Source organism: Euprymna scolopes, chromosome 1 (genome assembly GCF_053919585.1).
Source record: "Euprymna scolopes isolate OS-2025 chromosome 1, ASM5391958v1, whole genome shotgun sequence".
Classification (NCBI taxonomy): Eukaryota; Metazoa; Mollusca; class Cephalopoda; order Sepiida; family Sepiolidae; genus Euprymna; species Euprymna scolopes.
The window spans coordinates 68,246,011-68,270,823 of NC_136482.1; the positions used below are offsets into that span (position 1 = coordinate 68,246,011).

General features: G+C 33.2%; 1 protein-coding gene across 7 annotated transcripts in view; it reads left to right on the plus strand.

Moving 5' to 3' along the window:
* Positions 1 to 24,813, plus strand: part of LOC145301615 (lipoxygenase homology domain-containing protein 1-like) — a 272,867-nt gene that overhangs the window by 60,637 nt on the left and 187,417 nt on the right. For 3 of the 7 annotated variants that reach the window (XM_080144589.1, XM_080144597.1, XM_080144607.1), the window contains exons 1-2: positions 4,601 to 4,854; positions 12,650 to 12,927. In XM_080144589.1, the coding sequence (XP_080000715.1) occupies positions 4,838 to 4,854; positions 12,650 to 12,927 (295 nt within the window). In that variant the 5' untranslated portion in view covers positions 4,601 to 4,837. Of the gene's footprint in view, positions 1 to 4,596; positions 4,855 to 12,649; positions 12,928 to 24,813 lie in introns of those variants that run through there. The other 4 variants (XM_080144637.1, XM_080144643.1, XM_080144629.1 and 1 more) reach the window with 2 other exon arrangements.

The window sequence follows — 24,813 nt, forward strand, 5'->3', positions numbered from 1 at the left end:
AGGAGTATCTTAGAAGAGTGAAAACTAATTGCAAAGTCGAAACTGTATGGAGGAAATCTAACCAAAGCAGTGAATGTATGGGCAGTCAGTGTTTTGAGATGCAGTGCGGGAATTTTAGAATGATCTGACAAGGAGTTGCATGCCATGGATATCCAAAAAAAAGTTTTAGCAATGTTTGGTATAATTCACATTCGAGGTAGCGTAGTAAGGCTGTATCAAAAGAGGCAAGACGGTGCGAGAGGATTGAAAAGTGTAAACGATTGTGTTAGAACCGAGGAGATGTCATTGAAGGATCATGTGGTTAGAAGTGAGGAGTGTATGCTTAAGGTTGTGGCCAATGAAGTGGAGGTATGTGAGACCAAGGCTGATTATGTGAAACGTATGGACAGAGAAAAGGCAGAGGAACTGGTTATGAAGAAAATGCATGGAAGGTTCTTCCAGGATATATCAGAAGTGGCTGATGAAAGATGATGGCAATGGCTCAGAGCTGGGTATCTGGCTAAGAGTACTGAAGCTTTTGTTTGTGCAGCACAAGAGCAAGCATTAGGGACACGATTGTTCAAAAAAGTGGTTCTAGGAGAGGAAGTTCCTGCAGAATGCAGGATTTGTGGTAAGACCTCAGAGTCAATTGCGCACCTTGCAGCAGAGTGTAGTCGACTGGCCCAGAGATAGCACTGCAAAAGACTCTCAAATATTCCCTCATTTTAGTACCGACCAATCTCAACGTTACTTAACTTCGATGATCTAACTGGAACCTGTGCAACAACGTAATTATGCTTAAATTATTATTAGTATTGTTGTTGTTCTTGATGATGATGATGATGATGATGATGATGATGATGATGATGATGATGATGATGATGATGATGATGATTACTAACTATTAAATTATTATTAGTATTGTTGTTGTTCTTGATGATGATGATGATGATGATGATGATGATGATGATGATGATGATGATGATGATGATGATTACTAACTATAAATTCTTACACGATTCTTACAATAGCTCATTCGCAACATCTGGTGGTTTTCGTTTTAGTCCGACAGACACTTCCAAAACTTTCTGCTTTTTTGATAATCATTCTTTACCACTGAGCAGTAAAGAGGTGGGATTTTTTTTACTTATCAGGTTAGTCGGGAGTATGGACGACGAGAAGGCACTGGTGCTTTTAGAAAACATTGCATTAAAGTAACTTAAAAACAAACTCAGGAATCCAAGCTTGCGACAATGAAACAGACGTTGGGACCTGGCCGATAGTGCGGCACCTATTAAATTTGAGACTATTTTTTGTGGCCTGTCAAAGAGTGAGAGAATAGTGGTAGATGCTCTAGCCCAAATGTGGCAAAAATATTCCATGGATTGGTGAATTTTGGTTTTGTAAAGATATTATATAATGTGTGTGCGTGTGTGCGTGTGTGTGTGTATATATATATATATTTTAAAAACTGTACAACCGGCGAAGCGAACGTCTCTCTATTCTATCTTCTGTCTATTTGGGATTGTTTTACTCTTTTATTCATGTTGAATTCACCTATTCGTAACAACCATTATCATCGTCATGATAAATGCTCCTTCATATATATTCTACATGTACGTGTATGTTTACGTGTGTGTGCATATGTATGTACATGCGTGTATTTATGAATGTATGAGTGTATGTGCATGTTGTCATGTGTATTTGTTCTTGCGTATGTATGTTTGCGAGCATCTGTTTGTATGCATGCTTGTATGTGTTTGTGTATATCTTTATTTCGATATGTGTGTGGGGTGGAGAGGAGTCCCAAAAGCCCTGTTAAGGCAACCCCTCTAGGTGAAGCAAATCTCTGATCTAAAAAAAAAATACATAAAGCGGGAGACCAGTACCCGCATTAAGCTGGTCTGCAGTTTGATTTGTTGCTGTCTTGCTCATGCTTGTTGCTGGATCTCGACATTTTGAACCGAGAGAGAGAGACTTAGCTGTCGTACAAAGCTAAAACTCTGTAACATCATCTTTGTATAGATACTTCCTCAGGCATTTGTCTATAAAATTGTCCGGGGCGATAGAAAAAGTGTCATGTGTGTAGCCCTAAAATGCTGGAAGCATTTAATAATTGATCTGCTATCATTCTATATATGCATATCTGTGTGTATGTATGTATGTATGTATGTTAATATATGTACTAGTGTGTGTATGTGTATGTGTATGTATACCTATTTGTATATGTATGTATATATGTATGTGTGTATATATTTTTATTTATTTATTGTGTATACATGTTTATGTGTGTTTGTATGTATATACGTATATATATATTTGTGTGTATGTATATGTATATGTATATATGCATATATATGTATGCGTACAGGTGCATATATGTGTATGTGCACGTATATGTAGGTAACTTTATGTGTATGTATGTATATGTGCATACATGTGTACGTATATGTATGTGAATATGTATGTATATGTGTGTATGTATATGTATATGATAGTATATATGTGTATGCATATATATGTATATGTGTGTGCATGTGTGTATGTATATGTTTGTATGTATGTGTTATATGTATTGTGTATGTATGGATGTATGGATGTGTGCATTGTGTATGTTTATGGGTATGTATGTGTGTATATGTATATATATGTATGTATGCCAAGGACCGTATTCAATGTCATGTCTGTTTGAGCGTGTGAATTCGCTGGCAGGACTAAAAAAAAAAAGGTTATTTTCGGGCTCATGGACTTTCAGTGACTGTGGGAGTAGCAGTCGTCTGACAAGACGTTGCAATCATCATATATATATATATATATATATATATATATATATATATATATAGATAGATAGATAGATAGATAGATAGAAAGAGAGAGATAGATAGATAGATAGATAGATAGATAGATATGACGACATGATGTAATATAATATCTACTTAAGATTAAGAGTTTGGTTTGAATTCAAATATAAATAAATTCATTTAACTGAGTTAATTTAAGTAATATGAACTAACATGGGTCATAATGAGACATGAAAATATTAAAAAGTTGATCAATTCATGTAGTTTCCTTAAAATAATTTTTATTATGTAAAAGTTCTACACACGTATTCAGCACGTTTAGAGAAATATTGCTTTTAGTTCATGCTAACAATATACTTACTCAATTATATATAATGTGTGTATTGTGCGTTCATGTGCGTCTGTGTTTCTATGTAGCTGTTTTCATTATCAATAAACTATTTAATTCAAATTACTCTTTTGCCATTTTGACAACGATTTCAAAACTCTTCCTGGTCTCCTTGCTAATATTAGATGTTGGACATTTGATGCTTTTTTTACGGAAGTCATTATATATTATTGATCACTGACAATGACTGCTACAAACAAGTGTTATTCCTGTATTCTGAGTGACAACAAGATTTTCAGTAGTTATACCTTTTTCGAAAACCTTTGCTAAACATTTACGTTATCTCAATAGCACTTTACTGTTGATTTCTGGCAACGACTGTTAGTCTCCGCTGGAAGTTAAGTGTTAAATCTCCCGATCTTCACAGTTTTCCAGGTCTGGTTAATGTTTCCATGTTTCTTGACCCTTCACGGACTTATGTTATGATAGCCCGACGGTTAGTGCCACCAGATGTCTAGTTCTAAAGGATACTATTATTTACTGTCGTTAAAAGTAAAAGAACCTTACCTCATGTATCGTGCGGCTCGTGTTAGAAAAGAAAAAAAAAGAGAAAAGAAAAATGGCCGCCCTCTGGTATATATGGACCGAAAATCACGTGATGTGACGAGAGGGGGAGGGGGTATGCAAATGAGATGTGATTGGGTTTCTCTATAAAAGAGCCGTCTTCTTTATTTTGGGTGTCAGTGTGGTGGGTGTCAGTGTGGAAAGTGCAGAGAGAAGAGAACAGTTGGATTTGAGTTTGAGACTTTTGATCTGAGGTTGAGTTCAAATTTAACGTCATTTACTCATTAAGATTAGTTACACGGGCCATCATCAAATACTTCTCTTTAAGACACCCCAGAATTCCAGTACTCTCCGCCTTTTTCGATAACCTTTGCAAAAGAATTTGCGTTATCGCAACAGCCGCTTACAATTAATTTCTCGTTGGCAGTGACCATTAGTCTGCAGGGGGATTTGGGTGGCAATAAGCCTCCCCAAGGTCCCAGTCCCATTTGCATACTCCCAGTGGAAGTCTAGCTAGCGCTTTCTCTCCTCGGTCTTTCCATCTTTCTTGGCACTTATTTGGTGTGGTGCCAGTTTATGGTGACATACACACAAAAAAGGAGGTGGCCGGAACGCAGGGCCGCATGAGGGTACCTTACAATTATACCTTTTCATGATTCCATGTAGTGTTTCTTTGTGTTTTACATCTGTAGCCGTTTCTGTGTCCAGTTTGTGTCTGTAGTTCAAGTGTGGTGTAAGTTACAATATTCAAGGGTTTTCCTTAATATTTCTGCAATTTTCTGTTACTTTTATCCGTTGTATCTTCCCAGCCATCTCTCTGATTCCAATCTTTCCCTTTCTTTTTTCAAGGTTTTTCGGTATTGTTCCTAGCGCTCGTATTATTAGTGATGTTATTTTAACTTTTTTCATTTTCCAGATCCTTGCAGCTCTGACTGGTTTCATGTATTTGCGTCGCTTCTCAGTCTACTTGATCTTCATTCTGTGGACTGCTGAACGGCAAAATCTATAATCAGGCAGGACTTTTCCTTTTTTTTAACTATCATGCTTAGATGGGTTTATTCGTTTGTTTCTTAGAAGTGCACGCCTGTGGAACTCTCTTCCGTTTGCTTGTTTCCCACCTGACTACAACTTGGATGCCTTCAAGTCCAACATAAACAAATTCCTGATGAACCGCCCCCTTAAGTAAGACACTTTATCAGATCTCCATTACTAACGATTACTACGATATTATCGCATTGATTACTGTACACGCAATAACCTTTATCCTTGAGTGGCCTCAGGGCCTTGATAAGTGGTGACTTTCATGTAAAAAGAATATCCCTGTCCCATAGGATATTGTGACTTTCCTTTTCCAGTACTGCTGCAGGTTAGTGCTTGTACAAATTTTCTGTATGTACAAGCTGTAATTGTCTGCATAATTGTCAATATACTGCCTTACCCACTTGATCGTGTCTATTTTTAGTTTTCTTGTTCTTCTTAGGTATTCCTTTCCAATTTTCTCTTTCATTTCTGTTGTTCCAGAACTCCCAAGTATTTGTGCTATCATGTTCACCTAGTGCCCTCACCTCTGTTTAATGAGACAGTACCAGGCCTTCTGTTGCTACCAGTTTTCCCATTCTCATGATCAGCAGTGCGCACTTTTCCATAATGAATTCTATTTGGATGTACTAATTGAAGGTTCTGGTTGTGTTTATTAGTGTATCTAGTCCTGTGTTTGTTTTTGCAAACAGTTTCTCGTCCTCTGTTACGCGGTTGTGAAGGGGGTTATAAGTTGGTCCCTCAGTTGTGCAGTTAGTATTTTCCACATTGTAGGTAAACAGGTTATAGGCCTGTAGTTGCTGAGGATGGTCTCTTCCTCTATGTCTATTTTTACCAGTGTGGTTCTACATTTGGTCATCCATTCTGGTTCATGTGATTCGTGGATATATCTTTGCAGCCTTTTATGTAGTGTTGTGAATTTCATTTAACCAATAGGCACGCAATCCGTCATGACCTGGTGCTCTCCAGTTAGCCATTTTTTGTAGGGTTGTCTTGAGAGTTGCTTTGCTGATTTCATTCTCTGTTCCTTCTTTGGTTTTCTGTGATTATGATGATGATGATGATGATTATTATTATTATTATTATTATTATTATTATTATTATTATCATTATTATTATTATTATTATTACTGGATTGAATTATATTATTCTCTCACATTTCTCTTTTATTTTTCCCGATTTCATTACAACCTCCTGCTTTTTATTCCTATCTGCATCCGTATATTTTTTTCTTTAGTTTACTGTTCCAACTTCTCCTTCATCCGCTTTTTTTTTACTTCTTTGACATCATACCTTACTTCTCATGATTTCTGAACTTGTGAATTAACTCACGTTGCAAATCTCCCCCTCCAACTCACGTCCCCGTAACATAAGTTAATAAGTACACGGATAAGATAAATTGCTTCTCTCTCTCTCTCCCTCTCTCCCTCCCTCTCTCTCTCTCTCTTGTACAGCTCAAAATTACTTACCAATATGAAACAAGCGGCAAAACATAAAAACGAAAAGAAATGTCAAGCGAAGACATCAAAAGACAAACATTTATTAATAGCACTTGACTGTAAATGTAAAAAGTTCGACCAGTGCATATTGATTAGAATGACTTCACAGGAATTTTGTAGGTTTTCTTTTTTGAATCTTAAGAAATAAACGTTGGTTTAAATCACGGTAATCAATTGCATGTTTATCTCTGTGTATATTATCTGTTTAAAAGGTCAAAGTTCGTGAGTAGTATGTTAACATTTCTTTGTCTTGTCAAGAACTGCTTTTTAAACGTGTTAAAACTATTATATAGCTTTCAGATATTGTTGATATATGAATATCTCATTTGGACCGACGAATATTAAAACATATATAGATCCACCTCTCTCTCTCTCTCTCTCTCTCTCTCTCTTTCTTTCTTTCTCTCTCTCTCTTTCTCTCTCTCCCTTTCCCTCTGTTTTCCCTCCCTTTTTTCTCTCATGCGCAAATATGGTGGCACCCATGACTTTTTAGTCCCAAAAAAAATGGGCGTGAAATATCAAAGAGGAATGAAAAATCAAAGCACTATTCAGACCTCCACGTTAATTACACAGAGAGTACTGGAATCTTGTCGAATTTTATTAGACTCAAATTCCAGAGAAAACTTATATCGAAAAACAAATGTCAGAATGCTTGTTGGGAGAACATAAAATTATTTTCAACGGTTATAGAGAAAAGAAAAACACTGGAAATATATGGAAACCCATACTCAGGGGGGGTCACCCTTTTTTGTTTCTAATGTGACACGACTGACAATAACTCGTGTTTGTAACTTCTAATGAGTAAATAATAAATTCACATAATAATCGGGTCCTTTATGACATGTAAATCCGTGCAAGATTATTAGAAGTGGAGAGTAAAAAAAACCTGACAAATAATATATCGCGCCATCCAAGCAATTCATAGAGTAAATATGAAGGAGACAGAAAAAAGTGACTATATGGAGTTTGCCTGAGAGTTGAAAATCAATATGGAAGAAGAAAACTACTGTCCTTCCAAGAATTGTATGAGTACTAGCAATTAGATTAGCAGAAATTTCAACTTAACGGGAGTATTGAGACCATACAATACAAGGCAGTAATTATAACGACCAAGGTTATTAAGAAAATTTCTCAATAGCAGAAACTAACTCACATAAACAGATAACGGCGATAAATTGCAGGTAAAATCAAATATTATAAAACTGTTAATCACAACTGCAAACATAAACAGAACATAGTACGAAACAAATGGAACTGAAACTGCCAAGGCAGATATAAAATATAATCTGATCTTATTTACTCCAAAAATGAAACTGTATGTGGTACAGAAATTGATCGTGATTGATTAGAGTGTGGTGAGAGATTGGATTAGGGAGCATTAATATTCCTTTCCCTAAAGGTACTTAGATTGTACTGTAATCCTGGCTTGCTTATTCTTACTCAGATTCCAAATAAAATCAACAACAGATCAGCGACAAATGATAAAGATTATTTAATAAAAATCTTATATTTCTTATCATTAAGATTCCAGGGAACATCACCTGTTCTTATCACTGCACAATCACTGAATATCATTCGTGCAAGAATTTTTCGTAAATAATAATAATAATAATAATAATAATAATAATAATAATAATAATAATAATAATAAATTCACAACCTTACACTACACGAAAGGCTAGCCCAGAACCTGAGAAGACGTATACAGGAAGCAAGCGTGCCAGATTGGATGACAAAAGGTAGAACTACACTGCTACAGAAGTACACAGAGAAAGGAACCGTCCCCAGCAACTATAGGTCGATCGCGTGCTTACCCACTATGTGGAAAATACTGACAGCACAACTGAGGGAACAAATCTACCACTCCCTGAATAATCGTGGACTCCTCCCCAAGGAACAGAAAGGATGCCAAAAAGGAAAAAGAACACTTGATCTGCTATATATAGATCAAAAGATCCTAAAGGAGGTAAAAGAATTTAGCATGGCATGGTCGACTGCAAAAAAAATAGCGTACGACAGGATCCCACAAGCATGGATAATAGAATATTTAAAAATGTATAAAATACCACCAATATAATAAAAAAAATGCAATGAGAACATGGAGACTGGAATTGACAGCTGATGGACAACACATAACAGAAATTAACATACAAAGAGACATCTTCCAAGGAGACTCTCTATCACCATTACTGTTCATCGTAGCGTGATGCCCCTGAACAGTATTCTGAGAAAGTGCCAAGCCGGATACAAGTTCTCTAATACAGAGAAAACATGAACCACCTGATGTACAGGGACGATTTGAATCTTTTTGCAATAACCAAAAGGGAGCTAGAGATACTAATTAACACTACCAGGATCTACAGCCAGGATATCCAAATGGAATATGGAATGGAAAGTGCGCACTACTAGTTATAAAAAAGGGAAAACTGGAAACGACAGAAGGCATAGAACTACAAAACCAAACGGAGATGAGGGCACTAGGAAAACAAGACGACTATAAATACTTGGGGATTCTGGAAGCCGACATCATCAAAGCAACAGAAATGAAAGAGGGAATTGGAAAGGAATACCTCATGAGAACAAGAAAACTCCTGGAAATGAAATTATATAGCAGAAACCTAATAAAAGATGGGTAGTATCACTAGTAAGATGCTCCGGACCATTTATAGGGTGGACAAAAGAAGAACTGGGACAGCTCCATCAGAAACCAGGAAACTCATGACCATGCACAATGCACTACACCCAAAGGATGATATTGACATTATTACGTGTAAAGGAAAGGCGGCGGCAGAGCACTGGTCAGCATAGAAGATTGTGTGAATGACACAAAAAAAGAACTAGAAAAATACATAATACAAAATACTGAAGGATAAGTATGGCAGCAAGAGACACTGAAAAGAATTTTTTTAAACAGAAAACAGAGAGACAAATGACAAAACAAGAAAAGAAAAACGGAAAACGGGAAGAGAAACAGGTACACGGAAGAGTCATAAGAATGACAAAAGATGAGAATAACGAAAACACTTGGGCGTGGATGCGAAAAGGACATGTAAATCGGGAAATTGAATTCCTAATAACTGCAGCACAAGATAACTCGATAAGAACCAACCATATCAAAGTAAAGATCGATAAAACATGAGAAAACTTCAAATGCAGACTCTGTGGACAAAGAGACGAAACGATAAACCATATAGTAAGTGAATGCAGCAAATTGGCCAAAAAGAATACAAAAACAGGCATGACAAGTACACTGGGAATCATGCAAACAACTCATTTTGAACGTACAGACAAATGGTACAAGCATAAGCCTGCAACAGTACTCGAAAACGAGAATCACAAAATCCTATGGGACATGGACATACAGTCGGACAAACCCATCCAAGCAAGAAGACCAGATATCATAATAATTAACAAGAAAGAAAAATCCTGTCAGATCATAGATTTTGATGTCTCAGCTGACCACAAGGTGAGTATGAAAGAAAAGGAGAAACGGAGCAAATACACAGAGCTAGCCAGAGAGTTAAAAGGGATTTGGATGATGAAGAAAATCAAAATAATACCTATGATAGTAGGAGCACTCGGAACAATTCCGAAAAAAACTTTGAAAAAAAAATGGGAGATATTGAAATCAAAGATACAACGACTAACGATAATGAAAAGGGCTGAAATATTAAGGAAACCCCTTGAATGCGGAGAATAATACACATGAACCACATGCGTGAGCCAGACAAACTGCTGCAGAGGCAAAACAGGAAGACGCGTTACAGGGATGAAGAACACTGAAACTGCATATCAACAAGTTCTACATCCCCATCACGCATCCACTCTCATTCTCCCACCACCGTTTCCCTCCCTCCAAAAGTGTGATACCAAATAGCCGAGAAGGGCCAAGGAGGATGGAAAGACCGAGAAGAGAGCGCTGACCAGACCTCCGCTGAACAAGCACGAAGAAAATTGGGACCTTGGGGAAGCTCAGTGCCATTCAAATTCCAGCATAGACCAATGGCCGCTGCCAGCGAATAATCAATGGTGAGAGGCTGTTGCGATAATGCAAATTTACTTGCAAATGCTATCGAAGGAGGTGGAGAGTGCTCGACGTCTGGTGAGACTTGTTGTCACTCAGCTTCCAGGGAGAACCACAGGTTTTTCCATCAAATCTTTGATGACTTGTGTGAAAGCTCCATGTGGACCAATAATAATAATAATAATAATAATAATAATAATAATAATAATAATAATAATAATAATAATAGATATAAAGGCATTACCAATAGATTTGTATTTAATAGATTCTTAAAAGTCAAGGTTTTATTCTTCAGAGAGTCAATTTGAAACCTTAGCAACATCGTATATTTCATTTTACTTTTTCATCAAGAACAACGTACGAGCATTCGCTTATCGGATTATAAGACGACCTCTGTAATAAACAACATTAACTTTTTTTCCATCAATCAAGTAATATCGGCAAAGCTTCGTGACATACGGTGTTTTGTTTGATTTCAAGTGTTATTTCATAATTTTACTACCCTGAGTCTATTATTGTCTGTGAGTAATATGAAAGGTCAGTTAGTTGAAATACGGAAATTTTAACTCGTTTTATAGTGTTTCACATTGCCCCATGTGCTCTAGATCGGAAGAAAATCATAATCACTAATGACTCGGTATAGAAACGTGTTTTACATGAAGACATAATATTCTAAATGGTTTTCTATTAAATCATAAATGCACAAATTTAAACATTTCTACTTTTTGTATTAATGAGTCACCACTTATCGACACTGAAATACTACTTGAGGGCAAGGGTTTATAGACAACACCTTGAAGATTGAAGACAATGGTTAAAATAGGGCAGAATTTGATTTTTAAGAGGACGGCTTAAATTGACAACAACAATGTGGGGAAGCAGGCCGTGGTATTGTCTTTCAGAAACAGGTAGTTATTGGAAACAAACTTTGTTCATGGAAGTTTCGTTTAGTTTTAGCTACACAGAAAAAGGAAAATGGTTTACAATGGTTGTAACTAGACGAGTTTTGCTGCGAATGTTTTACAGAGAAGATTTTAAGTCTTTGGGCCACCTCACATGGAAATAACGATAGAGCAGAGAAAAACTAGAAATGTCTATTCTGTTAGAACGATGTTGTAGGGACGAGGAGAAGACACCCCACTACATTTCGAAGTCTGTTTCTACATTCGAGGCAAGAAAATGCTATATTGGAACACCTACCATATATAACAAACGTACCCCATCCTAGGACGTGCCTAATTCTTATACAGGTAGAGGATTGCGTTAAAAATGGGATATTCCTGGAATGGTAGAATGACCAAACCATATTTTCCATTGACTTTAGCAACAAATTTCATGTAAGACATTTCAAGTCTGACGTGGAAGTCACTCCTAGGGCTTATCAAAGCAATTGTTCATTTTAACTTAGGTAAAGTGGGGATCCTATTGTTGATGGTGAAAGGAGAAAAGTTAAAATAAATCAACTACGTTTTTTTCTCTGTTGCACCACGGAAGAAAATCAGAAAGTAACGCATTACATATTCATATTAAAATGAATATATTCTACGAAAAAGATATTTTCTTGTAGACAAGATATGCACGTATTCGCTAAACTTACGAAATACATACACGGACATTTAGTTGTTGTAGGCTGTTATTAATTATTATTTCGATCTACTTTGGATAGAAAAATTATTACTGGAATTCCTTTTATAAAGCAACATAAAAAACGTTAAATTAATACGCGCGTACGCGTGTGTGTGTGTGTGTGTGTGTGTGTGTGTGTGTGTGTGTGTGTGTGTGTGTGTGTGTGTGTGTGTGTGTGTGTGTGTTAGAATAGATTATCCGCAAATTGTTTTTTTTCACACTATAATAAATTGTGGGGCGTTGATTAAGACATCTAGCATACATAAATATTATAAATAGTATTTTTGCATTATTCTTATGGACACAGAAATCAAGAGACGTCATTTTGTTATTTGATTTCGTACTTGTTTACACTATGTACGATAACACTATGTTAGTTAAATGGCAAAGCAAAGTAATAACGAAAAATATTGAAAAAAGAGATTGACTCTTTCTCTAGCTCTAAATGCTTATATAGAAATATAAAAAATATATTAGACTTAGTGAATCAACACAGTGTGAAAGGGGGTGAGAAAAACGAACAAATGACTAATTGAGTAATGGTTGCGTTGTTTAGATGGAAATTATGGCTAATAAGAAGTATAGCTCAATCCCCAAACTGAGGTATATTTTTAGAATCTATGTTTGTCTTTAGGGTAAACATTTGTGAAATAGACTTTGATTCACTCAACTTTGGTATAATAATAGATAGGTACATAAGTGATACTATTTCATTTACTCGTGATTAAAGCCACCTTTTTTTATCGCTAATTTTAACTGTTTTCACATAATTTGCACATTTTCTTTACAGAATGCAGAATCGATCGGCTTTCCGCAATTCCAGTGAATTTGACCAGCGACCAAAAAAGAACGTAACTTGGAACCTAGCACCAGAACTTTGGCCCTCGACTGATGCAGATTTTTTTCCCCGAAGAAAAGGCCTTTATGGAACGGCCCTCCAAAGTCTTTGCTTACAAACGCAGCATAACCTTGCACGCTTGGCCTCGCTACAGAGTCAGAGCGAAGAGATTTCCTTAACGCTGACAATGCCCATTAAAGGTTACCCAGCAACGACATCGAATATGTTCGGTAATGCTGACTGCATTCATATTTCCATATCCTTTACGCTTTTTTGTTTCCTTCATTTTGATTTTCCTTATTTTTTTATTTTCTGTTTTCTTGGTCTCGTTATTGAGGAAGTTCATTTTCAGATTAATATTAGTTTTATCAGGATTTTACACTTATTCATAAAACCAGGAAACATCTGTCTTCGTTTTTAATATAAGTATGTGTAAATAAACAGCGTGTTAAAGTTTCAAAACTATCTGCATAACTTTAACTTTTCTACTTGTTTTATTGCTAATGACTAGAGTTGTGGCAACAGCATATTCTTTTTATTATTTTGACTCTCGAGTATATATCCGACACAGTTAGACGCAGTTAATCAACCGATTCATCAGTCTATATAAAAACATATAAGATATTAACCGATATACTTAAGAGTCAAAACAATAAAAAAAAAATTCTGTTATCACAGCCCTACTAATGAGTCACTAATTATCTAGACAAAATGCCACTGGGCAATAAAGTTTAATAAAAATGGTGAATTGTGATTTGGAAGATAAAAGATATGAGGATTGACAATAATGAGTGAAATGAAGACAATTTGATGATTTGTTAGGATGGTTTATGGCAAGTATTAGTTGATATTAGATTTTCAGACGATTATATTGTGGTCTGCGTTGAAGAAGTCGACTGGCAATTTATTCCATAGATGAAAGGTTCTTGAAAAAAAACTCACTCGTGGAAATCGTGTTTGACGTTAGTTAAACATGAGAAGAAAGTTCTTTGTCGCTTTGATTAGAATATGAGTTCAATGAATTTCAAAATACCATTGCAATCTTCTTTCAATTCCACCTTAGATATTATCGGATAAGTTCATATAATAATTGAAATATCAATAAGTGGAAATTTCATATAATTTTCTACGTTACATAAAAAAATTAAACAAATAATACCACAGTGAAGAATGTATTTAAAAAATGTTTAAACGTTTAAATTGTTATGAAACCAGATTTGTGTTTTAATCAACGCATGGTCGACATGCTGAAAGAGGTTTTTTACATGTTCAACGCCATTAAGTCGATTTAATAATAAAACTGTTATTGCATACGATAATAACAGTTACAGTTTTAAAATTATATAATAGTAACAAAGTAAACCCAAAATAATACCATCATGATTTGATCATATATCCAATTTTTAAATGTATTTTCTTAATATTACAAAAGTATATACGACGTACGAGAGATTAAAATGTACAACTTAATAGAGTAAGTATGTAAAATGTTCTCTTAAAAAGAATTGATCTTATATCTTTATAAATGCATATAAAATATTTTTACTACATTTTAAATTCAAATGTCATTTTCACATATATGATCGTATATGATCGCGTTTTTAAGAGAGAATTTAAGACGCTGAAACATACATGATATATTTTATTTAAAATAATTAAAGAAAATGAAATGAAAAATGTTAAGAAACTATGACGTTTCTGAATTTTTTATGAGGATTCGTATTATTTGGATTCATCGGACCATTGTTTTCATCTTGAGTGTGATTTTCACAATGTTTCGGTCGATGTAACCCCCGGCTTTCTTCAGTGACTGAGGATTGAACCTTCAACCTTCAGGAGAATATTACTTTTTGCAATTGATTTTTCTAAGTACTCTAACCAATTCCGAATTACTTAGGACCTTTATCCAGTCATTGCTGACGGAAGAAGAGCATGCTATCCCTGCGAAGTAAATAAAGAATTCACCTCGAAACTCCGTCTAAATTCCCGAGTTTGACAGAAACATTCTCGAGTTCGACAAGATACCTCTGAAAGGACGTCGGAGGTTACATCGACCGAAACGTTGTGAAAATTACACTCAAGATAAGAACAGTAGTCAGAGGAATCCAAATAATACGTTATGAAATTATGTAGTTTTTAAAATAACCATTACACTAGCAGTTTTTTTTATTATTTGTTAGTACGTAAGAAAATGACTTTATTAAATAAACCCCCACAGAAATAAATCAATAAATTTGAGATTCTACTGTTTTTTACTATTTGTGAACTCTCTGGGAAAAAAACTTTGCTTAAGGAAGAAATTTTCGCATATAAATATAATTTAAAATGATCCCCTTATTTCCAATCTATTTGGGGGTTTTAGAGTAGTGAACAAATTTTTTTCAGGAGTGCATTAGAGGCAAATCTTGTGCATTTTCTGTAGAAGGGTCCCATTTTTAAGCGGTTACGCGTGGTTTTTATGGTCTCATTGTTTCAAGCGATTACGGATGTAGAATTAATAATAAACTTTTTAGTTCAACGAAACTGAGCATATCTCCTAAAATATAAAAGTGAGAAATATTATTATTATTATTATTATTATTATTATTATTATTATTATTATTATTATTATTATTATTGGCTCACATGGAGCTTTCACACAAGTCAACAAACGATCTGATTGGAAACCTGTGGTATTCTCTGGAAGCTGAGTGACACCAAGTCTCCCCAGACGTCCAGCCCTCTCCACCTCCTTCGATAGAATTTGCAAATGAATTTGCATCATCGCAACACCCGCTTACCATTGATTTCTCGCTGGTAGTGGCCATTGGTTTATACTGGAATCTGAGTGGCACTCAGCCTCCCCAAGATTCCAGTTCTCTTTGCGCTTGTGCAGCCGAGGTCTGGTTGGCGCTCGCTCCTCGGTCTTTCAGTCCTTATTGACCCTTCTCGGCCTTTTGATATCACTTTTTTTTGGGGGGATCGGTGATTTATTATTATTATTATTATTATTATTATTATTATTATTATTATTATTATTATTTGTTTTTTTGTGTGTTTTTGTTTTCTCCTTTTGCCAAGTTTTTCAGAATGTCTACAAGTAATCACTTAAAAATGTAGAACCTTATTCGTGACAGAGTAAGGGGGGAGCATTAATAATCAAATTTAACGAAACTAAATTCATTTTTCAAAAGAGATTTTCTTCGTTTCATAAAATAAAATGCAAATCAGAATGGAACATCTTAGTAATAAATGTATTTCGGATGATATTAGATATTACTGCTTTCTAAAGCAAAAATGGTTTTAAAAATTGAATTTCGTTTCTTTACGTTCTAATTGTTGCATTGCTTCCACTTCAAACATTAAAAAAAATACCTAAATCATATATTAACCTCCCTTCACCGAAATACTTCATGTTTCGCTCGGTCTGGCTTCGTCTAAGATATTTTAACGCAACTGAAACATTTACATCTTGTCTACATAAAAGACAATACTTGTCATCTTCCAAAAACAGGAGGAATAATGGCAATATCGATCCGGACAAAACCTCTTTAGAATCAGAACCATAGTAGCATTCTAATTTAATATTCAAATAATTAATTCATTTATACAATATAAACGTGGCGTTGATTTATCTTGTGAACTATTCCTATTATGTTTTCATACATATGCGTTCTTTAATATGCACAGATTGAAACTTTTTCTCTGTTCAGAAACCAAAGGTAATGAAATTAAACCAATTCACACGAGCATAATGCAGTAAATTATATATATATATATATATATATATATATATATATATATATATATATATATGCATAGAAAGAGAGAGAGAGAGAGAGAAATATATGCAGTAAATTTCATATATATATATATATATATATATAAAATATAAAGCTGAATGTCTGTGTGTGTATGTGTGTGTGTGTCTGATCACGAATAGGCTCCCATATGGTTGCCTATTTTTAAAAAACTGATTACATATAATGATAGAAAATGTATCGAGACGCAGGAATGGGTATGTTTGATCTGGCAGAATAGTGGTTCATAAAAATTGTAAGGTCTGCGTTCGCGCCTGGTCCACAAAGTATTGAAATAAAAAATTTAAACATTTAAAACAAAAAACGTTCACAAGTGTTTTTGATATAGATGTACATAATAATACTTTGATAAGTATGTTTTAACTTAAATAAGGATGGTATGATAAAATTGTGGGGTCTGCGTTCGTGCCTGGCGTCCATAGAATGGAAATAGGCACAACCTTTAATAAAGACTTTTCATATCTATCTGCATTAGTATACTTTGATAATTATGTTTCAGTTTGAAGAAATATAGTATAATAAAATTATGAGGTGTTCGTTCGCACCTGACCTCCATAGAATGGAAATATGTCACAAAGTTTAACAAGGATTTTAATATAGATCAACAGAATATTATGATAAGTGTTTCAGTATGAACAGGTATGGTATAATAAATTATGGGTTTATCTGCTTTATTTTTACTTTCATCATATTTTACTTTGGTTTTGATATTCCCAAATTCGAAGCTATCTCTTTATAGCCCTTCCTTTTCATTACCTATCATACATAAATCAGTCCATTTTCTGTAGGCTGTTTTTGAACCCAGTCAACGACGGGTACTTTTGCTAGTATATATATATATATATATATATATATATATATATATATATATATATATATATATATATACCCAGTATTTAGTTTAGTAAGAGGAATGATTAAACAAGAGAGGCGAAAACAAAATATTTAAACAATTAAATAAAGAAATCATTTGCTTTTAAATCATATCAAATTAACTAAAGTTGATTAATAGAAAATATCTAGAACAACATGTTTTATTTATAATATATCTATAAAAAAAATGCATCTATCTGAACAATATATATAGGATGATGTGTAAAAATATATATATATATATTTACATCATTCTTTATTTTATACATATTTTTATATATATCTTATATATATTTTTAACTAATGATTATAGAGATGATACAAGTAAATAAGAATACAAGTATATAAACATAATAATAACAAATAAGTTATAGAATGGATTTAATAAAATACTATATAAAAACAGTAGTTTGTAAAATAAGCACATAAATTTATGAAAAAAGGGACGAAGGACACGGGTTAGAAATATTTTTTAAATGACGCGAATTGGTTCGCATAAACTGAAGGAAAAAACTAGATCCATTATTAAAAATAATTTTGTTCTTGTGTTTTATGGGACGTGGTATTTGATCAATACTTCTGGGGAGCCATGATTTAATATACTTTTTTATTTTGATCTCAGAAACAGTGTGATTTTCAACGACTATGTAATCCATATGACATCAGGACAGTATTCATCAGTTATGTAACTCTTCGGAAACTGCTTGTGAGAGTCAAGCGCGGTACAGAAAAAAATCATGACTAAGAATATGTGTATATGAAATCCACAGTAAATATGAAAAACTATACAAAGGTGAAACGTGTTGTCCACTGAATGTACGCTTAGGAAACCATCAAAAAGCTGTAATACGCAGAGAGACTGAAAGGTCAAGTATAGCTGACAATACCTGGAAGTAAAAGGGAAACCATCTACCATTATGGAATGAAGTAAAAATTATAGACAGAGAGGAACGGTGGAAAGTAAGACGACTGAAACGAGCAGTACATATGCTGGAGAATAACCAACTACTAAGCAGACCTATTATAGAATTGAATACGAATTAAAGGTCAAATATAAACAGGTCAAAAAGGAATAAAAAATATAAAGGAATAAAAAATATAAAGGAATAAAAAGGAATAAAAAATAAAAAGGAATAAAAAATAAAAAGGAATAAAAAATATAAAGGAATAAAAAGGAATAAAAAATAAAAAGGAATAAAAAATAAAAAGGAATAAAAAATATAAAGGAATAAAAAGGAATAAAAAATAAAAAGGAATAAAAAATAAAAAGGAATAAAAAATAAAAAGGAATAAAAAATATAAAGGAATAAAAAGGAATAAAAAATAAAAAGGAATAAAAAATAAAAAGGAATAAAAAATATAAAGGAATAAAAAAGGAATAAAAAATAAAAAGGAATAAAAGGCGAATAAAAAGAAAGAGTTACATTTCATTTCGCTTAAATTTGCGGACTGTCTATTTGGCACCAGTGTATATTTTTAAGAGGATGATATATAAAGTTTGGGTATTAATTTAAGCAGTTTATGATCTTAAAATCACTTTATTTCATATATATTTGGTATATGTTATGGGAACTATAATTATAAACAAATTTTAAATATAATAATGTATTCTCATATATATATATTGCTCATGGGAACGTCAAACAAAACAAAGCAATGATATTCTTGAATACAGTTAATTCCGTTCTCTCCACCCGCTTTCACAATAATATCACAAGAAATTATAGTTATAATGACAATAGTTCAAATAAAATATTATATCGTTATTCACAATTATTGATTATGTGTATCGGTCTGTTCAACCACAAAGTCTGTATCTCCCACTTACTTACCAAATATAATACAGTAATATTAATACAGACAATTAACAGCTTGTTTGTTTTTACGACCGGGCAACGCCTGGCATTTCTGGCCTTATATACCCTCTTCCTATAATATATATAAAATAAACTGTTTCAGCCATTTCCGAACTGACTCCAAATAAACCTCCTCTTCTTAAGATATATATGAAAGAAGGTCATTGACACAAATAACCCCCCTTCCTAAAATATATATATGAAATAAAATAATTTTCGAATCGTAAACTGCTTCAGTCATTTCCAGGAATGACTTTATATACAGCCCACTGAATCCATATATCTCTCTTATAAAAAATATTTGAAATGAAGTAATTCTTAGATCGTAAACTGCTTCAAATATTTACATAGCTGATCCCATATACACTCCTTTCTTAAAAATATATATGAAATAAAGTGATTTTAAGATCATAAACTGTTTAAACCAATACCCAAACTTTATATATCATCCTCTTAAAAATATACACTGGTGCCAAAAAGACAGTCCGCAAATTTAAGCGAAATGAAATGTAACTCTTTCTACAACCTGTAGTTCATTTTATTCGTCTTTTATTCCTTTTTGACCTGTTTATATTTGACTTTTAATTGAAACATCCTAGTGTTCACGTCAATTTAAAAAGATAACTTCAAATCCAGAAGGCAAAAGAAACTCTACAGCAACAAATGAGATTAAAATCAATTTACAATATCCACATTTAAGGCAACAAAGCATCTCTAATCGTAATTGTTGTTGTTCCATGTTATACAACGTAATATTTAGTCCATATGTCACGACTTTCTCTTAGTGATCGTCAAGAGATTATTAATCACCACCTTTCTGGTGTATCTAATAGAGATTGAAATGTGGTGGGAAAACGCTGTGAATGACTGTGCAAACGCACTAAAAATCTGGTCGTCAGGGTTACTTTTTACAGAGAAGACAATACTGTCAAGATCCTCAGCTTCAGAAACAGTTTGACACGTCTCCCTAAATCCAACAGCAGTGTAATCTTGTTAAAAAGTGCTCTCTTTCTATAGATAAGAAGTAACATATTAAAAGGGATTTAATTTGCGAGGCTATGTTGCAAGACGCCAGTGAATGATTTTTGTAAAGAACAGAAAGCGCCGTCTGGACTACGTCAAATGCAATGCAGATCATAATTCTTCATATTGGTCGAAAGTTATTTTTAGCGACGAAAGCAAGTTTGATAGGCTAGGAAATGATGCTAGGGAGTGCGTCCGTCGAAGGAAGGACGAATAATTTAATCCTATGTGCACCGTTTCGACGCTGCAAGGTAGTGGAGGTGTAGTTTGGATGTGGGGCGTTATCAGTGCCAATGATAAAGTTTTTAATATGGAAGAACTTTGGACAAAAATTAAAGAGAAGTGGGATGCCCTTTCACCGGAGTATTGCCGCAGATTAATTAAATGAATGTCCAAAAGATTGCAGACTGTCACATTTCAGAAGAGCTATGCTAATTAATATTAACTATGTCTTTGCATTCCTATTGCATTTGTGTTGCATTAATGTTTTAAAATTACATTTGAATTAAAATATCCCATTGTGCAATTTTTTATTTTTACATTCTCGATTTGAAATTAATTTTTTAAATTGACGTGAACACTAGGATCCTGCAGTTTAAAGTCAGATATGAAAAGGTAATATTATAAAGGAATAAAAAGTGAATCAAATGAGGTATAAGTTGTTTAAACGGTTACATTCAATTAGCTTAAATTTATGGTTTAAAAAAAAATGACAAGTGCAGACTGTCTTTTTGGCGCCATCATATATGGAATTGTGCTTTAAACAGAAACATTAATTTCGAAAGCGCTCCTGTCATATCAAAGAATCTACTGTTGATTTATATGTTTGGCCTTTCTGATGATGTGTTAATAAAACTCCTAAAATGCACGTGCTATGTAAGGTGTTAAATTTACTCAAAAATTTCATCGAATTAGATGCATTATCGATTATCGTTACTTATCGAAAATATTATAGTACAAAGTCTATCTAAGAACACTGACAGGAACATAAAGTACCTTCCCGTTATATTTCATAAAAATCGGCTCAGGCGTTTTCGAATCCATTGGGAAAGAACTCACACATCCACAGATAAACATCAAAAGTTTTTTTATATAATAGTAGCTAGTTAGTTAGCTAACTGGATAGATAATGTCATCGTCAAATGAAGCCACTCAATAGTTCTTTGATTGTTTAACATACAAAGTCTTATATATATATATATATATATATATATATAGAGAGAGAGAGAGAGAGAGAGAGAGAGAGAGAGAGAGAAAGAGAGAGAGAGAGGGAGAGAGAGAGAATGAAAAGTGAAATTACCAACGAAATATAGGCTCGCCCGAATCATATAGAGATATATCCGACTAATTTTTTTTTTTTTGGGGGGGGGGGTCTTAACATTCTATTGAATTATATATTTTCCATATTTTTTATTTTGTGGAAACCCTGCATTTTGCCAGGTAATATTCACAGAATTGAACTCTCCGGTCAAGATCATCTTCGTGGAGAGCGTGAATTAGTGTTAAAACATTTTTAGTGGAGACGTTTCATGATACGATAGATGCTATCTGTTGAGATGTGGGTTTTCAGTGAAGTTTGTTGAAGTGATATCTATGCTGATCGAAACAGTGTTTCCTACACCTGCTCCTCTTTTCCAATGCTTGAAACTGTCCGTGGTGGTCTAGAACGTTTCTTATTGATGTGCTGGCCCGGCGCGTTGAAGGTGGTTTCGCACATTCCCTTCTGGATGATCTTTGTACTTCAATGGCTTATCGAATAACATTTCAGGACAAAATTCCTCTCTTCTAAACTAAGTTGATTTCCTTCATGGCTGTGCTTAGTTACATTATACCTGCAACACAAACAGACATGTTAGCAACAGTTAATGTGTGATTATATTTTTGAAAAATCACGTAGATAGATAGATAGATAGATAGATAGATATCGTAAAAAAGAAATTAAAATAATTCGGTCCCTTACATTCCCAGTAGGGAACAGGCCAACCAGAGGTCAAAAAGGCCTTTGTCTGATAAATGCATGCTCCTTTGGCTGATAGAAAGGGCGCGGTGGATACTAGAAAGCTGATTTGCTAACTAAAATCTCAATAGAAGATGCGCATATAAAAACGACAAACAACCACAGAATTCGCCCATCCTGAAGAATCCTAGAGTGGATGAAACGCGGAATATTCAGTGTAGCTTAATCGCCATATACATTTTATAACTTACTAACTAGCTCTACCTACGTATTGAGCACTTTTGAAGTAAATACTTAAAGTTTACGCATAAATCTATACTTTCGTATATTAATTTTATGTGAGTAAATTAAGTAGTTATATGTATATATATATATATATATATATATATATATATTCATGTGTATGTGCTTATGTGTACATATGGTATGTGTGTACATGTGCGCATATGGGTATGTGTGCATGCATGTATGTATGCATATGGTTGCACGTATGCATGCCTGGACCTGTACATGTCATTGTATGCATATACATGTGTATGGATATATATATGCGTGTGTGTGTGTGCATGCGTGCATTTCTGTTTATGCATATTATTATTTATATAAGCATTATATGTATGGGGGGTGCATATATTATATAAATATGGTCGTTGAATATGACTGTGTATTGGTATTTATGCGTACATATGGGTGTTAATTGTGCATGCACATATATATCTGTACTCTTATGCACATGTTTTTTTATGTAAAAGCTACTATTGGTCTATGGTTTAAATATAAATATTATTATTATTATTATTATTATCATTATTATTATTATTATTATTATTATTAATAATAATAATAATAATAATAATAATAATAATAATAATAATAATAGTAATAATATTTTATAAATATTGTCTTTATTATCAATACACAAGAGTGACTTTCAAGCCAAAAGCCCATACATTTAAGTACCTGCTCTGATATTTTCCTCGGTCTGTGTATGAGAATTCCTTCGGAACTGAGACAATTTTCCTTCAGGACCGAGACTATTTGCATTCTAATTTAATTATTAACTAATATTAATTTTATTGATTTCATTATTATTATTATTATGATTATTATTATTATTATTATTATTATTATTATTATTATTATTAGTTTTATCTCTTACTCACCATTAAAAAAGCCGACATTGTCTCTAACTCTGCCCTCTTCAGTAGTTTTATTATTATTATTAATAACTAATAATTACATTATTTTTACCGTTTAACAATTTCATTTCTATTCCCATTATACATATTGAAATCAATTGCGTCTCATTTTTGCCGTTTCAATTAAACGCTTTTATGTTGCAACATTAAAAAAAATATTTAAAAAACACAATCTTCTTCCACAAACTGCTAAAATGATTCGCGTGAACTTTTTCGAACATGATTGCTAAGAATGAACGCTGCCCACGCCACAAATCTCCAGTTCTTTCAACGGTTTTCTTTTTCTTTTTAATTTCGATACTTTTTTGTGACCAAGAGCGGAGGTCCGCTTGAAATATAAAAAGTAAGAATAAAAATATTAAATACAAAAAGTAACATCGTTTTTCATGCTTCAAAAACCCTCATAACCTTTAAATCACTATATATATATATATATATATATATATATATATATATATATATATATAACTACTTCATTTATTCACATAAATTTAATATACGAAAGTATAGATTTATGCGTAAACTTTAAGTATTTACTTCAAAAGTGCTCAATACGTAGGTAGAGCTAGTTAGTAATTTATAAAATATATATGGCGATTAAGCTACACTGAATATTCTGCGTTTCATCCAACTATAGGATTCGTCAGGCTTAAGCGCATAAGCCTGACGAATCCTATAGTTGGATGAAACGCAGAATATTCAGTGTAGCTTAATCGCCATATATATTTTATAAATTATTATATATATATATATATATATATATATATATATATATATGCATACATATATATATACCTCTATCAATTTGTTTTGTGTGTGTACTGATATTCATAATAAAAACCATTTTTCTATTTATTTAAAAAGAAAGTACAACTTCGTTATATATGAGTCGTTGAATTGCATTTATCTGTAAAATATCTAGCTAATTTTAATATTCGTTTAAACATCTATTTTAATTAATTCTCTATTAGTTTTTACGGTTTTCTGTTTTTCGGTTTAGTTAACGATTACGTGTAATTATATTCATGTAGATATTCTACATGATTTATACTTGCGTAATATTTGCGTAAAAAGATTACAGTAAACACAAACCTCTTTCTATATATATTTATGTGCGCGTATATATTTTCGTTTTAAAAATTTTGTCAGTTTTTTTTTTGTCTGCAGACATGAAACTTAATATATAGGATATTCGAACCCATGCGAAAGTTTATATTTGGGGTTTAGCCGGGGGTGGGTCGGTGCAAAAGTGCAAAAATTAAAAAAATATGGAATTTGCCAGTTGAAGTTCGAACGATGGCATTACGAATATGCATACGTAACGTAATAGCTATTAGTGTATGTTTTAATTTTTAGCCTTGCAGGAAACGTCTTCATAGCTTAAGCATTAAGGTAAAAGGAAAAGTAA